Here is a 16,601-nt window from a genome sequence, read left to right as displayed (position 1 = left end):
AAACCGAACTTGCAATTTTCTCACACAACATCCTGAAAGCCATGGACCAAGGCAGTTGGGATGAATCTGTGTTTCTTGATTTCTGATAAGCATTTCATTCAGTACCACAGCTATGTTTATTATCAAAAGTATGGTTGTATTGGGTATGAAGCGTAATTTGTGGTTTGATCAAGGAGATTTTGATAGAGAGGACCTCAGAAGGAGAATCATTGACAGATGTAGAAGTAACTTCAGGTGTGCCCAGGGAAGTGTGTTGGGACCCTCACTGCTCATGTTGTATACTATTGACTGTACTATAATATTAATACTAACTCAGACTTCTTGCAGGTGGTGCAGTTATCTATAATGAAGTACTGCCTGAAAATGCTGCATAAATTTTCAGTCAGATCTTGATAAGATTTCAGAGTGGTGCAAAGATTGGCAGGTGTCTTTAAATGTTCAAAAATGTAAAATTGTGTGCTTCTCATAATGAAAAAACATAGTGTCATATGGCTGTAACATCAAGGAGTCACAGTTGGAATCAGTCAACTCGTACAAAACTACATGGGTATAACATTTTGTTGGGATATTAAATGGAAGGATGACATATGCCCAGTCATAAGTAAAGCAGGTGGCAGACATTGATTTATTGCTACAGTACTAAGGAAATGCCATCAGTTCACAAAGGAGCTTGTGTAAAAAGCCCTTGTGTGACCCATCCTAGAATACTGCTCAGGTGTGTGGGACCCATACCAAATAGAGCTACCAGGGGATATTGAGCACATACAGAGAAGGACAGTGTGAATGGTCACAGATTTGTTTGACCTGCAGGAGAGTGTCACTGAGATGTTGAAAGAACTGAACTGTTAAGCTCTTGAAGATAGGTAAAAACCCTGAGAAAATATACTAACAGAGTTTCAAGAACTGGCTTTAAATGATGACTGTAGAAATATACTACAACCCACTACGTATCACTCTCATGGGGATCGCGAGGACAAGATGAGAGTAATTACAGCAGACACAGATACTTTCAGACAGTCATTCTTCCCACGTTCCTTATGTGATTGAAATGGTAGGAAAGACTAATAACTGATACAATGGGATGAACCGTCTGCCATGCACTTCAGTGTTTTGCAGAGTATAGATGAGATGTAACTGTGTAAAACTCCTAATTTCGGCACATAGCAAACCACTAACTAGTAATTTATTTATAACAGATAGTTGGTTTGTTTACTGTTGTGTTCAATATGCTCATTTTGTAGCAGACTTCAGTACCTACCGTATGGTGTAGAATATGCAGTGTAGTATGTCCGTAACTTTAGTTGCTGCTTTTGTAAACAATTTTATACACAAATGCTAATAACTTCATTGATATTGGTTGTACAAATGTGGTAATAATTTTACTGAAATTGTCTCTTCATTGTGAATTCAGTGTTGCACTCAGATTTGTAGTTTGTCTGGAAGCAATTTTAGTGTTTTTGGTGAATATTTGAGACTTAAGATATTGACACAGTCTAACACTGATCATGTCTGCATGTCACTAAAAGCAGGCTGTGCTAAATGTCACGGGAATCCCAAGAAGTGGGTATAACCAGCCACTGGACCCTTATCTCATACCTATTTTGCTGCCTCGCTGCAACTTGCCAGCAACATGATGCTCAACTTCACATCTCTTTCTGTTGTTAATTTATACACAGCAAACATACCACACTATGTAAAATTGCTAATCAGATTGACCAGTCAAAGTTCTAAATTTTGGGTAGAAAAAATCATTCAAGCAGAAGCATCATACAAATTTCCGTATGGAGGATATAGAAATAGGCATTCCTGGTGTTTAAAAGCAGCAGAAAAATTTGAAAAGAAATGTTGCCATTCCAGATGGAGTCCCAGTTTGGTTTTAGCAAGAGTACTCCTCAACATTGGACCAGACTTGGCTTACTTTATCCTGAATGTCTCACCAAGTGGGAAGTGTTAAGCAACTAGGAGAAAGTGCAGGTGACTCCTGTATATAACAAGGTTTCAAAGAATAGATCTGCAAAATTAGAGATGAATATACTTAACATTGGTTTGCTCCAGAATGCTTGAACATATTCTAAGTTTGAATATAATAAATTTTGTTGGGAGAGAAAAGCTTCTATACCTAAATCAACACAGATTTAGATAGCATTCTCTTGCGAAACTCAGCTTGTCCTTTTCTGGCACAGTATCGTACAAACCATGGATGAAGGACAACAAGCAGATTCTGTATACAAGATTTACAGAAAGCGTTTGTCATAGTGCCACACGTCAGACTGTTAACAAAGGTCCAAACATACAGAGTAGGTTCTCAGATATCTGAGTGATTCAAAGAATTTAAATTAATTGAACCCAGTAAATTGTCCTGGAAGATAAGTGTTCATCGGAGATAAAGGTTTTGTCTGGAGTGCCCCGGGGAAGTGTGATAGGCTCACTCTTGTTTGCTATATATGTAAATAATCTGACAGGGTGAGCAGAAAACCTGTGAATGTTTGGTAACAGTGCTGTAGTGTATGGGACAGTTTCATCTTCAAGTAACAGTGGGAAGATACGTGATGAGTTGGACAGAATTTCTATTTGGTGTGATGTAAATTAATACAGTTAAGCAGGAAAAAATGCTATAATGTTTGTGTACATTATTAGTGGTGTGCTGATTGACACAGCCACTTCAATTAAATATCTATACATAATGTTCCAAAGTGACACGGAATGTTATGAGCATGTAAGGTAAGTTGTAGGGAAGGTGAATGTTCAATTTCGGTTTATTGAAAGAATTCTAGGATAGTATAGCTCATCAATAGAGGATACAGTGTACAGAGTACTGGAGGGCACATTCTCGAGCAGGTGTGCCTTCGTCATTAGCACTGACATTTTTCGGTATCAGCTTCTGGAGCACTGGTTAGTATTTACTGCAGAGCTTTTCGCTCTGTATCAGGCCACACAGTACATCCTTCAACACAGGCTTTTCAATTGCGTCATCTGGAAGCTGTCACTTGCTCACTCTTGATGGAGCCACTGTGATGTTTATGTGGGTTCCTGGTCATGTCAGTCTGACAGGCCACTGATGCTGCTGCCAAGGCTGCAGTTCTCGTTCTTCAGGCAGCCAGTTCTTACCGTCACTCTGATGTTCTCTGTTGCTGTCTGTCAGCTGGTGGTGTCACTTTGGCATCACCGCTGGTCCTCCCTTCGTGGGAAGAAGCTCTGGGTTATTAAGACACTCCCAGTGGCTTGGATGACCTCCTCTCAGCCCTCTCACCATGAGGAGATCATTTCAGTTAGGCCGTGTATCGAGCACTGTCTTTTTAGCCATCTCCATTTGTTAAGTGGCGCTCCCCCACCAATTTGTGCTAACTGCACTCAACCTTTGAAGGTCTGTCATTTCCTAATGGAATGCCCTTTTTGTAATCACATATGTTCTTTGTGTTTGCCATCTGAGTTATTGGCCATTTTAAAGAATGATGCGTGGACTGTTGAATGTATTTTACTTTTTATCCGTCATAGCAATATGGCAAAGGCCATTTAATTTTTGCTCAGGACTTCTGTTTTTCTATGGCGTATTTTATAGAACTTTCTCCACATCCCTGTTTTTAGCTGTCTTCTCTTCTGTTGATTGGGATTAACGTGTAATCATTCTTAACTCCTCTCTTTGTCTTTGTGTTCTGCAGTTCTGACATGAGCACGTATGATCCTAGTTGTTTTTGTGCCCTACAACAAAACAAACAAACATTGTTGAGCACTGCTCAAATATTTGGGATCTGCATCAGCTCTATTTAAAGGAAGACATCAAAGCAATTCAGTGGAATGCTGTTAGATTTGTTACTCGTATGTTCAGTCTACACACGAGCATTACGGAAATGGACTCAAATGGAAATCCCTGGAGGGAAGAAGACATTCTTTTCGCAAAACACTATTGAGAAAGTTCAGGGAACTGGCATTTGTGACAGACAGTAGAACAATCTTACTGCCACTGATATACATCTCATTCAAAAACTGTTAAGGCAAGATAACAGAAATTATTTCTTATATGGAAACATATAGATAGTCATTCCCCCCCCCCCGTCCCCCCCACCCCACCCCCCCGCCCCCCTCCATTTACGAATGTAAAAGGAAATGAAATGCCTAGCAGTTGTTTTAGGTACCCTGTGCCATTCTCCATATGGTGACATGTGGAGTATAGATGCAGACTTCTGTGTTCCCTAGTACCCATAATACTCATCATCAGTAGTTTCAGAAGCACGTTTTAAAACGAAGATGTGCTGAAAAGGGGTTTTCATTGGCATTAATTCTTTCTATTTTATTATTCCTCCTTTCTATGTGTCTTAAGGCTGATGTGTGCTGTTAATGTGTTGATGTACTCCCTTTACTTCTTTTTTCCTCCTTGCAGACAGCCATCTCTCTTCTCTTGTTAGTATCCATTTGCTAAGGGCAAGTTAGATGTTGATACCAATAACCTTTCTCATTGCTGCTGTTTAACTTCTCTCAAAAAATGCAATAATGCAAGGGATATTTTATCTTTATAGCAAGTTAGTCAACATGAGTGTCATTGTCATGGATTTATCTGTTGCTATTTGTGTGTAATTGAATTGCTAGTGTGTATCTGCTTCTTTTGTTTCTGAATGAAAAGAAAAACAGGTTTCTTAGAGTAGTAGGTTCCATATTAGCTGAAAGATGCTCAGTCTTACACATTGCCTTTGATCTTCAGACTGAATAGCAGTTTCAAGATACCTTTAAAAAGTTTTGTGTATTATTAGTATCAGATTACTTACATTTCAGTCCATTAGATACCATTGTTTTGATACAAAGCTTGATAAAGATACTAGGCTTGCTAATGCCATTGATTTAATTAGGAACAAGATCTCAAGAAATTGGAGAAGCTAGCTTATGCAATCCACTGGGACAAGACACTTTTGCTGTGGAAGAAAAGTACAGATTTTCATGGAATTCTGTATCCTACAAGAGACCAGTATGTTGCTTCTTTGGCTGTAGAAAAAGAATTAAAAAGTAAACTGAAATCTTCACTACAAGAGAGTGTTTCTGAAATTGATAATGATCAGAATATGGAAAAAGAACATGAAGTACAAGAAGAAAGTCAGTCTCTGAATAATAACATTTGCAGAGAGAAGAAAGCTGCTAATATTTTACTATACAATCAGCTGGATTCTAGAAAATTGTCTGAGAAAGTCCTGAAGTTCAGAGTCACTTGCTACCATACTGGCAGCCATGCATTTGGATCCCAGGAGGCTGCCACTGCCTTTGGAGGGACTCTCCAGGATATATTTAATTGGGTTGTAGACTTGACATACTATGACCTGGAAATTGTTCTGAACATAAAAGAGGGTGAGTACTCTGCTATATTGTTTTTGGTCTTTTTTGTGATATTTCAGTATTGCTTCTTCATTACTATGTTGTCTCATACATAGTGCGGCCGCAGTGTTTCTACTGTTACCTTTCCACAGCTGCTTTGGAATCTGCAGAATATTTGTCAAATAATAGATTCCTGTCACTGTGCAAGAGACCTTCTCCTTTGTTGTAAGTCTTCTGTAATAATTTTTTTTGAACAGTTAGCAAGAAAACTTGGGTTGTTGTAAATGATAGTACAAAAGTTTAGTGGTCTGTTAGAAGACTTTGTAAAAGATGGCCGCATGATTTCCTATATGGTAGGGTGATGCGCCACATTCATATCTCTTGTAATCCCACATGACATATTGCTAGATCAGTCAATATAATTACGCATACATCTGCCAAGAACTCAAGAGACAGTGTGGAGTGATACAGCTACTAGCAACAGGTCACATAGTGAACAACAGAAGCAGATTTAAGGACTGCCATGGAACATCTCACCCTCACTTGTCTCAGCTCGCTGATATGAGCTACATGCTCTCTGGTGGACTTATTTATGGCAGTTTTGTGATACTTGGCTATTTTCTGCACTATGATTTGGACTATTGTATTCCCTGCAGTTGATGTTTGGCTTGCATGAGTTTGAGACTATTTTCCTAAGGCATTGCTGTTGCGTTTGACCACGTTGTGCCTTCCATGACCAAATTCCGGCATGTATGTGCACCAAGAGATTGGTTCATATTTGAGTGCTTCCCAGTCAGACAAACTTAGTGTTTTCTTGCACTAATGTTTCAGATATTCAGTAAATCTACAGAGCATATTTTTGGCCAAAAAGTATCCACCCCCAGAAGCTTAGTTTAAGAAGAACCAGGATCTGTTATATTCTGTGATTTATGTGTACTTAACTGGTGTTCAGTTGAAACTGTGTTGTTGAAGCAGAGATACAATAGAATCCTGGTTTATTAATTTTGATGGCTTGTATTGTTTCAAGGATGGTTATTCTCAGTGTGTTGCCATGTAACATGGACTATGGATGTATAGTGAACAAATTACTAACCTACATTCACCACTGGGCAACTCATGCGAAGGATTTCTCATGTGCCACTATTTTTCCTTTGCCTCATGTGTAGACAATATACCTTCAAAGGGAATTGGGCAGTGGCTAGTCATTCATGAAAAAAGGTCTTATATGAACATACCACCATCTCTTCTCTTTACTGTTATAGCTAACAGCACAAAGAAGATAAATTACTGTTTGCTGCCAAAAAATCTTTTTTAATTGTTTAAACATTTTAAACTTGTGCTATCCTCACTTATCCTTCACAATAGAGGTTAATATTAATGAAAGTAACAATAATAGTAATAATAATAACAACAACAACAATAATAATAATAATAATAATAGATGAAGAAAACAATTGTTTTTCATTGGTGTGGAATCTGGTGAGACAGCATCACAATATTTCTTCAGTTTAGGGTATCAAGTTTTCACACCCGAAAAGTAAAAAGCATGGAAACTGGTGATCCATGCACAGATGGTTAATAACATTCTCCATATTCTTGTGTAATGATTGACTGTTGTACAGTTGCCAAAAGACGTTAAACCTAACCAAATCCTGACAGTTCCACACTACCTTATATGGCATGCTGTTTTTACATAGAACCCCTTGAATGTGTGAATGTTGGTCACAGCTAGAAGTGATGCATTTAATGTATAATTGTTGAGTGTAGATGACCATGACAAATATGAAGAACAGTGTTAAGGTTCCCTTATGTATCAAGTTCTGTACACTTGTGTAGAAGAATATATCATGTTTCAGTGGAAGGATAACAGGAAGGTAAGTAAAAAACTAGACCAACAGTTGATTTTATTTTGTTTCATTTTCTTCATGTTTTGGTTTAATAGAAGTTACAAGCAGCGCCTTTGGGCTTGCAGAAATTAAAAGGGAAATTTAAAAAAATCTAGGCAACTTTTGACTACATAGGATGTTGTGTATAGTTCTTATGTAAGTCTGCTGAACAATGATACTTTACACTTTTGAGTAATCTTACTTCATTTGAGGAGATTCAAATAGGATTGTGTCACTAAACAGCCTCGTGAAAATTGTGTTCCAAAGAGCTTTCAGTTCATGGAAGAACCACTGGGAGCAGTGTGGACACCACCTCCACCCTCCCTGCAAGGGGACTTCTTTGAGGCTGATGGTGATCAATAAAGGCAGATAAAGTGTATTTTATTTATTGGTATATTCCAGGAACTTTTGGGTAGCACCTCATGTTTACATTGTCATTTTTGGTTCTGCTTTATTTTCATACAAAAAATAGAAAATTATCCTTACAGTGTCCTGTCTTTAGATTTTAGCAATGAAAGCTGTAGTAGGCACCTCTCTATTGCTCCTACCCCCCTCCCCCCTCCCCGCCTCCCAAAGCACACTCACACACTTTTGTTTGTTGAAGAAGGATGTCCCACAAATTAGCTGTTTTGCCAATCCCCTTCCTGTGAACTTCAAGTCCCACTCTTGCATATTCTCACATCTTGAAATAGTAATCTCCTCTTTCATACCTTTCTGGGCTGTATGCTAATAACATCTTAGGTGATCTTTCATACTCAATTCTCCCCTATCACAGCAGCTGACGATTCCAAGTTCTGTCAACTATTATGTCCTGGATATGAAACATGCTTGTCATGAGGCCCAATTGGAATTTTTAGCAGAGTTTGTTATATTTTTAATGTACCAACACTCTGCACCCAATGTTGCAACTGGTTCGACTGTGGTCTTAGATAGTGATATTTTTGTGTTCTTCCTCACCTTCACAATTGAGACTTCTTGGCTCTCTTGAGTCAAGCCAATACTCTACCATTTATCATTTTAATGTTTCTGTACGCTGTCGGAATAATGCAATATGAACTATGAAAATTGGCACAAAAGAAATCAAAATTAACAGTAAACAAGTATAATGTATTAGGTATGCTGATAATATTGTAGTCTTAGCAGATTCTGAAGAGTACATGATGTGGTGTCACTGCCAGACACCACACTTGCTAGGTGGTAGTTTTAAATCGGCCGCGGTCCATTAGTACATGTCGGACCCGCGTGTCGCCACTGTGTGATCGCAGACCGAGCGCCACCACAAGGCAGGTCTCGAGATACGGAATAGCACTCGCCCCAGTTGTACGGACGACGTAGCTAGCAATTCACACTGACGAAGCCTCGCTCATTTGCAGAGCAGATAGTTAGAATAGCCTTCAGCTAAGTCAATGGCTACGACCTAGCAAGGCGCCATTAGTAACATTGCATGTATCTAAAGAGTCTCACTTGTATCGCCATAATCTCCAGATGTACCAAAAGGATGGATTAAAGTTAAGTATTCCAGAAGCTACGTACTTTTCTTTATAGCATTCATTACGTATCCTGTTTCAGACCTCACACCATCCTGCTTTAGCTTAGCGCGTGCCTTTCGGCTTCCTCTCATTGTGTCTAGGCTGTCTTGTCTAGACACAACACATGAACTGTATGTTAAATTTTTTGTCTGATTCCATGGACAGTCACAAACTGAAAATAAACAAGGCTGAAATAATGGTGATAAATTAATTGAACAGACAAGTAAGGACAAACATTGAGATCTGAAATAAAGTACTATTGCAAGTAAATGAATTGTGCTACTTGAGAAGTACAGTAACAGATGACACCAGAAGTACAATGGACAGTAGAAGAAGAATTGCAACAGCTGAAAAAGCCTTCAGAAAAAAGGATAATTTATTAATAAAAAACCAATTTAATAGAGAAGGAAGAAATAAATTCATCAAAGCATTTATTTGGAGCATTTTAACCCTTTCAGACTGGAATTTTTTATAGAGGTAGGAAGATTTTTCTTTATGCTCTGATGCTCTTAGGTGATTTTGCAGTGATTTTAGATGCAAGATTTATATAAATAAATGTACCCATTTTCAATACATACATTAAATATTTGGCTTCTTTTTAAGGACTAAAATAAATAATTTTGAAATATTCATTGTTGTGATTAATAAGCAGATAATTCAATAATTAACATGCAAAATGATAATAATAATAATAATAATAATAATAATAATAAATTAGACAGTGGAGTATGACCAACAAACAACTTCTTTGAATTCTGGCAGTCACAAGCTGCTGCACACTGCTACACTCACATGTTGATTTTTTACAGTGACGCCCAACAGGTGGGAGCACTAGTACATGATGAAAAGATTGAACATTTGCAAATGTGTACATGGGATTTCCATTGAGGGAAAAATATTTCTGTTGCAGCTGATACACACTAAATATTAATGTACATAATTGTAGCCAGAGGGTCTGAAAGGGTTAAGCTATAGTTCTAAAGCATGGATGACAGGGAAACAAGAAAAGAAAACATTAGAAGCAATAAAGATGTGGCTGTGGAAAAGAGTCACAAAAACATTCTTTATGGAAAGAAAATCTAATGAACAAATACTAAAAGAAATTAACAAGAAAAGGACATTAACATGATACAGAGAAGAAAAACTAAATTAATTTAACATCTAATGTGACATAACAGGCTGATCATTGTCAGACGGTAATGTACAGATCTCTGCACTAAAATGTTGATATTTATTGTAGCCTCTGTTGTTTACAGCTGTCTCTGTATTGTCATCTTTTGGGTATTTTGCCAGCCATATTTTAAAACAACTTTTTCTCTGACCAAAAAGTGACTTGTACTGCCGTACACTTTACCAACAGATTCATTTGGGTCACTCAGAATTGCCTCCTTCTGAAGATATGTGTTCAGTAGCACACATGTCGCTACACTAAAGAAATCATGTTTTTTTTATGTATCAGGTCATTCATTGGGACATACACTTGTGTTATAACAATTATGTTACTGCCAAAAATTTCCATTTACATTAGGATAAATCTCCTGTCAATTTCTCCACAGTTTTTATCCTTATGTTTCCATTTTTTTGTACACAGCTACAGATATTCATCTTCTGACACACTTGCTTTTACTGGCTTGAACATATGACTGCACTTCCTTCCTTCTTTTACAGTTTTTCTTTGTCTCTGTTACTACTCAAATATCTGTTTTCATTTTTTGTAGTTCTTTGAACACATCTTTGTTATTCCAGGTAGCCATGAAGAAAGCCCGTTTTCATTTTTGTGTCCAAATAATGTGTTTACTTCATTACTTCTGAGGCTTTATATCCAAGATCTTTACCTGGATATGCTTTCCCGAAGGTTGATGAGCTGATCTGATGCTTTGAACATTTCCTGCGGAGGCCAGGATTTTTGATCACAGTTTTCTACCCTATGCTTTCGAGAGCATTCACTACACTGCAGTGTTAGGCAGTACAAAGAAACTTCTTTTTTGGTACTTGCTGAATAGGTAACCAAATCTGGACTCCATGCATTTAAATGAAACCAGTATAAAGAAAAACATGCTAAATGTGAAATATAATGGCACAAAGATGCCGTATTTAGATGTTGCCTTTGACTCGCATTTGGGAGGACGATGGTTCAGATGCGCATCTGGTCATCTCGATTCTCTGTGATTTTCCTAAATTGCTCCAGGCAAGTGCAGGGATGGTTCCTTCAAAAGGTAATAGTCCTTGATGTATTCAGAGCTTGTGCTGTGACTCTAATGACCGTGATGTCAATGTGGTGTTAAACCCTAATCTTCCTTCCTTTCTTTTCGATGTTACCTGGAAGCCAAACACCCAACTTGTCAATGCCTTCCCTTTTCCTTTTCTTTGCTCTTTGTAGTTGTTTACTGGCAAGTTAGTGTTATAAGGACTTCCGTTACATATTTTAAATTGAATACAGCTTGTGTTTATTTTTATTAATTTCACATGAAATATTGCAGATTTTGTTTACGTAACTGTTCCACTGACAAAGGAGTCTTTGCACAGAAGAAGCATAACCTATTTTGGACCAACAACACTTCGTTCGACAATATGCTATGGCATGTTGACAATAGCATCTCCAGAAGTTGGAGACATAATTATTGACCCATTATGTGGTGGAGGCTCCATACCAATTGAGGTAAGTTCATCAGTAAAATAAAAATCCTCTTGGAACAGAAAAGAATAATCGTTGAAAATTAAACAAATGAGAAGAGCAAAATTTTTTACATTGTGTTAAGTGATTGAATTAATTGCAACAGCTTGTTAATTGTGTAGCTGTATTGTTATGACTGTCAGATGATGCTGTTAACAGAGACAAATGTACCAGTATGAAGATGGTATCTGTTCTTTTGGATATGTCCGAAAGAGCAGATACCATCTTCATATAGTTAAGGCTAACCAGCCATTGACCTCCTCCTTCTGTGCTGGATGCACACGCATTGCTCAAACTCTTACGGGACTCGGTAAGTTTGTCTGCCGCAAGTAATGAGTGTAATGGGCAGAGGCACTACGAATGTAGTGTGTGGATATTAAGTTGGGAATGTGGGTCTCATGGGGAGCGGGCAGTGATAAATCCCTGCAGTTGCACTATCCTTTGTGCCCTCGGTGACTCAGATGGATAGAGCGTCTGCCATGTAAACAGGAGATCTCGGGTTCGAGCCCCGGTCGGGGCACACATTTTCAACTGTCCCCGTTGATGTATATCAGTGCCTGTTGACAGCTTAGGGTCTTGATTTAATTATCATTTCAATGTATCAGTATGTCCTTTTGATAATTTTGTTGTTTTAATTTTGTAAAGCTTTAGTTCCAAAGAATAATATAATTAAATGTAATAGTAACTACAAGACACAAATAATAAATCAGCACTTTAAGGCTTCCAAAACAATATTTTATTGACATCCAGAATCAAAACAGTTTTATGTCTGTAGACAGTGTGGGGTTATGTTGTAGTAATAGGCCATTAAAACATGAAGAACAACAGGAGTTGCTGAGCAACATGCAGTGGTTAGGGGAGTGGAACTGAATTTGATGGGGATGGGGTTGAATATCCATTTGGCCATCCAGATTTAGGTTTATGTGGTTTTTCCAAATCGGGCTGTCCCAGCTCGATTGTCAACACATGAGTAGTAACTGGGTGCCCATGTGCACAGGTGAGCAAAAAGCTGACGGTGTGGGTGTCAGGCAGTTGGACCATAGCATACATGACTGTACTGCATTGGCTGAGCGCAAGAAGGGATGGATGGGCCCTGGGGTTGCCCTTGCTGAATGGGGCAATGTTGGAATAATCTATCCAACTGTAACCTACTTTCCTTTCTTATAGTAATCCAAACTGTAGCTTAGCCGTAATGACCACATTTGGTAAAAGCCATCTTAAATGTGCTACTCGGAACTTCCTCAAAGGAAAAGATACCAGTAATGTAAGATATGCTTGTCTCACATAGTACTGTCACTACTGGTTCATTAGTGGGAGTTACACAATTGTGGATGCCTCATTGTCCAGTTGTGGCAGTTACATGAATTTTAATTTACATTTACATGAAGTGAAAAGTGCAGTTCTTTTGTCTACAAGATGTTTGACAAGCAGTTCATCTTATTTTCCATTTGTAGACAGATGTGTTTAGCAGGCTCGTAATGTGTGCCACATTGGATTGGTTTTAGTTGCTGTATGGGTTCAGTTTTGGAAAGGTACATCTTGAGAATGCCCCTGAATGATCGCCTTGCAGTCCCATGTGAAATGTCACTTTATTTTCAAATTTGGCATGCACCACAATCCTCAAGTGAGGAAGCTGTATCTTGTTTTGTTGGTATCATGTTCAACATTGTACACAGTTTCAGCTGATGTTTTAGGCCTCATGCCATTCATACAATGTTTTAATCAGCCCTTGTCTTCCCTATTTCCCAGTGTGGATTTCAGCAAAGGAAAAATACGTTGGCATATACCAGTTCTAGTTCCTGGCATTGAGCAACAAAAGCTCAAAGCTGCACTTGCATATTTGTATTTTTGATAATAAGTCTTTACTAAAAGATGTTTATCTTTTACAAATGACATGCATCACATTTACTGAATACAGAACTTCAGTGAAAAGTCTGACTGCTAAAAAATGAGATGTCAACTTTCACTACATATCTCCATTTACATTTGTGCTCTTAGAGATACCTTACTGTATGTAGCAGAGAGTACTTTATGTACTGCCACAACTTTTGCCCTTCTTTCTTGTTCCATTTGCATAGAACTGTTGATGAACCTCTGTATGAGGTCAAATTTCTGTGGTCTTACCAGTGTGTTATTTTGTAAGATAGATGTGGGAGGTAGAAATATGAGAAGCATTCAATAAGTAATTTTTTTCTGAAAACAGGTTGATTTTATTCAAGATCTAATACACCACATTATTCTCCACTCTTTTGGTTGCAAACCCTATTTTTCACCATAATTTCTGTTCAATTCAACGGTCTTATGCCCCATTACTGGGAGGGCCTGTATGCCCACATGGTATGACTCTGCTAGTTATGTTGGAGCCAACATCTTGCCTCATCAATAATTTCCCCATAATCCATGTACTGCTTCCCATTGGGCCAAGGAGATTTAAGTTGGAAGGCTTGAGATGCGTGCTGTTGGGTGGATGACAAAGAGCAGTCCATTGAAGTTTTGTGAGCTTCTCTCAGGTGTGTAAACTTGTGTGAGGCTTGGGTTGTCCTGGTGAAGTACACTTCAAGGTTGATCATTGCACCTTTGAGTACCGCAGCTGGTGGACAAGTGTGTCACCACTTCCAGCACACACACCCAGTTGTGCACCAAGGTGTTTAATTGTGAACCACCTTGAATGAGAGGGACCCACTGTGCTTTTGTTCACTGCTAGGTCTCCCTAGACATTCTAAAAGAGCCTATGAATATCTGTGATGCTCTGGTTTTCTGGTGAAAGAAACACCATGACCGCTCTTTACTCGAAATTCACCGCCTTTACAGATGCCATTTTGAATGATGGATGTCGTCATCTATCAGAGCTTCATGAAACTACTATAGGGGCTGAAGTGAGAATATTCCATGATGTCCCACAACAAATTCAGTATTTTTTCAGCCAAAATTGGCCAAGAAAAAATGTGTTTATTATTTATTGAACACTCCTCATAAATTTCTTTACTCTTCTTTGAATGCAAAACACACACACACACACACGCACACGACTGCAGTCTCTGGCAACTGTATGGGAGTTGTGAGTTTGATCAGACTCAAACAAAAAAATTATATCCTTTTCAGTTTCCAGAGAAAAGGAAAGACATGGATCTTTTGGTCTCAAAGAAATCTGGAATGGCATAGAAAACTTAATAATACAATTAAAAATATACAGTGTGATGCTTCCAGAATGCAAGTAATGACAGTAACAAATATGTATTTTAAGAGAGCAGAATAATCCTAGTCTCAGTAGAAGAAAGTTTGTTAATGTGTCATAATATTAGGAATACTGGCAAAAAAGTGAAAAAAGGAAGTTGTGTAATCACAGTCTGTATAGGGCTGAATGATCAGAAATAACACACTACAAGTTGTAAAATTTCTGGCACTATGTAGTAGTTGTCATAATTAAAATTTTGCATGTATTTGATACAAAGAAAGAAATTTGCAGAAAAGTAAAACAAATGCTCAAATTCAATAATTCTCAATTTACCTTGAACTAGGACCTGCTACACATAATGGCATTCAAACTGACTTCGAATGTGTCCATAAGGAAAAGCAGTCCTTATAGTCTGTCCAACTCCAAAGTGCAGCTGTATTTAATAATAATAATAATAATAATAATTATTATTATTATTATTATTACATTTGCCCACTGTTAGTATGCTTTATTTGATTACATTGTTTTACATTTTTCAAGTTGTTTGTGGGAATATATAGTTTACATAGTTTCCAGAAAATGGATCTCACCTTGTGAGTTTTGCAAGGAAACAAAAGTTGCTGCATTGACTCAATTTGTCCTGCGGAGGCTTAGGAACAATTTTCAGGTTTCAAGCTGATGATTTATCTGAGGACCTTATTTGCCTTTGGTTGGCTCGTTTGTGTTGGAGACTGCAGCCATTAAAAGCATGACCTAGTGGAGTCACAAGGCTTTGCTTATAGGAATAACACAGATTCTGCAGGTTGTCTAAGAGTTGCCAATGATATTGCCCAGGTACATGTAGTGCATATAGGTTTGATAGACTTGACAAATCTATTACTTGCAGCAAGAAGTTAAGAACAATTATAAGAACATTAAAAATCATATTGTATTAAATAAAAAGTGTAATTTAAAATAATCCCATTAGTTTATAATTGATAGTGTATAGCTAAATGCCAACAATATGTTAATGTGATGGTAAACACTTGTTTGTGAACAGTTTGTAGGTAATGATACTACTAATCTGCCAAGCTGATATTTGGCAGGTGACTGCTGTTTGTCATTGCGGCATAAGAAATGAGAGAGTAAAATGTAAGAAATAATACCCTATGGCAGATTTAAACTGCAAGCATGACTTGACCAGTCTGATAAAAGTTTGATGTAGTTGCTACTTTTATGTGAACTCTGTGGGAAAAACTATTAGTTGTGAACACTGGTGCTAGAGTTACTTCCATTATATATTGTATTTTCAGTTGCTACTAGTGTACAAGGTAGACACAGTGGGGCCTTCATAACTCTTGAACTACTTTAATTGGCTAATGGAATAACTCAAAAACATTTTCCACCTAATTGAATACATTGTTGTTTGTCATTGTGTTTACTGTTTTCTAATGGTTCTTGAGTAAATTTTTTGTATTAGCTTAAAATTGATGGGATGGCATTGTATTCTTCACACAAGTTGAAATAAAACAATTTTCAAAACATAACTTATAGTTGTAAATTATCTCACACTGATCATCCTTCAGCCATTGCCCTTGCACTGTTATTTTCATTATCACTATAACTTTCATGCCATGTTAATGACAATTGTTGTCCGTCCCTGGTAGCTGAGTGGTCAGCGCGACAGAATGTCAATCCTAAGAGCCTGGGTTTGATTCCCAGCTGCATCGTAGATTTTGTCCACTCAGGGACTGGGTGTTGTGTTGTCCTAATCATCATCATTTCATCCCCATCGACCTATCGACATGCAAGTCACCGAAGTGGCATCAAGTCAAAAGACTTGCACCCGGTGAGCAGTCTACCCGATGGGAGGCCCTAGTCACATGACATTTGTTCAATGACAGTTGTTAATATTTAATTTGAAGATGCAAATTTTTGTAGATTACATTCAGCTGGAGATACTAAAAGGTATCAGATAGATTATATAATGGTAAGACAGAGATTTAAGAACCAGGTTTTAAATTGTAAGACATTTCCAGGGGCAGATGTGGACTCTGACG

The 16,601-nt window shown here is 37.8% G+C and overlaps 1 protein-coding gene across 2 annotated transcripts in view; it reads left to right on the top strand.

Annotated features, from left to right (window-relative positions):
• LOC124555146 (THUMP domain-containing protein 3-like) overlaps window positions 1–16,601 on the top strand; it is a 116,246-nt gene that overhangs the window by 55,774 nt on the left and 43,871 nt on the right. For both annotated transcript variants that reach the window (XM_047128960.1, XM_047128959.1), the window contains 2 exons: window positions 4,842–5,331; window positions 11,194–11,372. In XM_047128960.1, the coding sequence (XP_046984916.1) occupies window positions 4,842–5,331; window positions 11,194–11,372 (669 nt within the window). The remainder of the gene's footprint in view (window positions 1–4,841; window positions 5,332–11,193; window positions 11,373–16,601) is intronic.

Source organism: Schistocerca americana, chromosome X, assembly GCF_021461395.2.
Source record: "Schistocerca americana isolate TAMUIC-IGC-003095 chromosome X, iqSchAmer2.1, whole genome shotgun sequence".
Classification (NCBI taxonomy): Eukaryota; Metazoa; Arthropoda; class Insecta; order Orthoptera; family Acrididae; genus Schistocerca; species Schistocerca americana.
The sequence above is the reverse complement of the archived record's forward strand: the minus strand, read 5'-3'. Positions and strand labels throughout refer to the sequence as shown.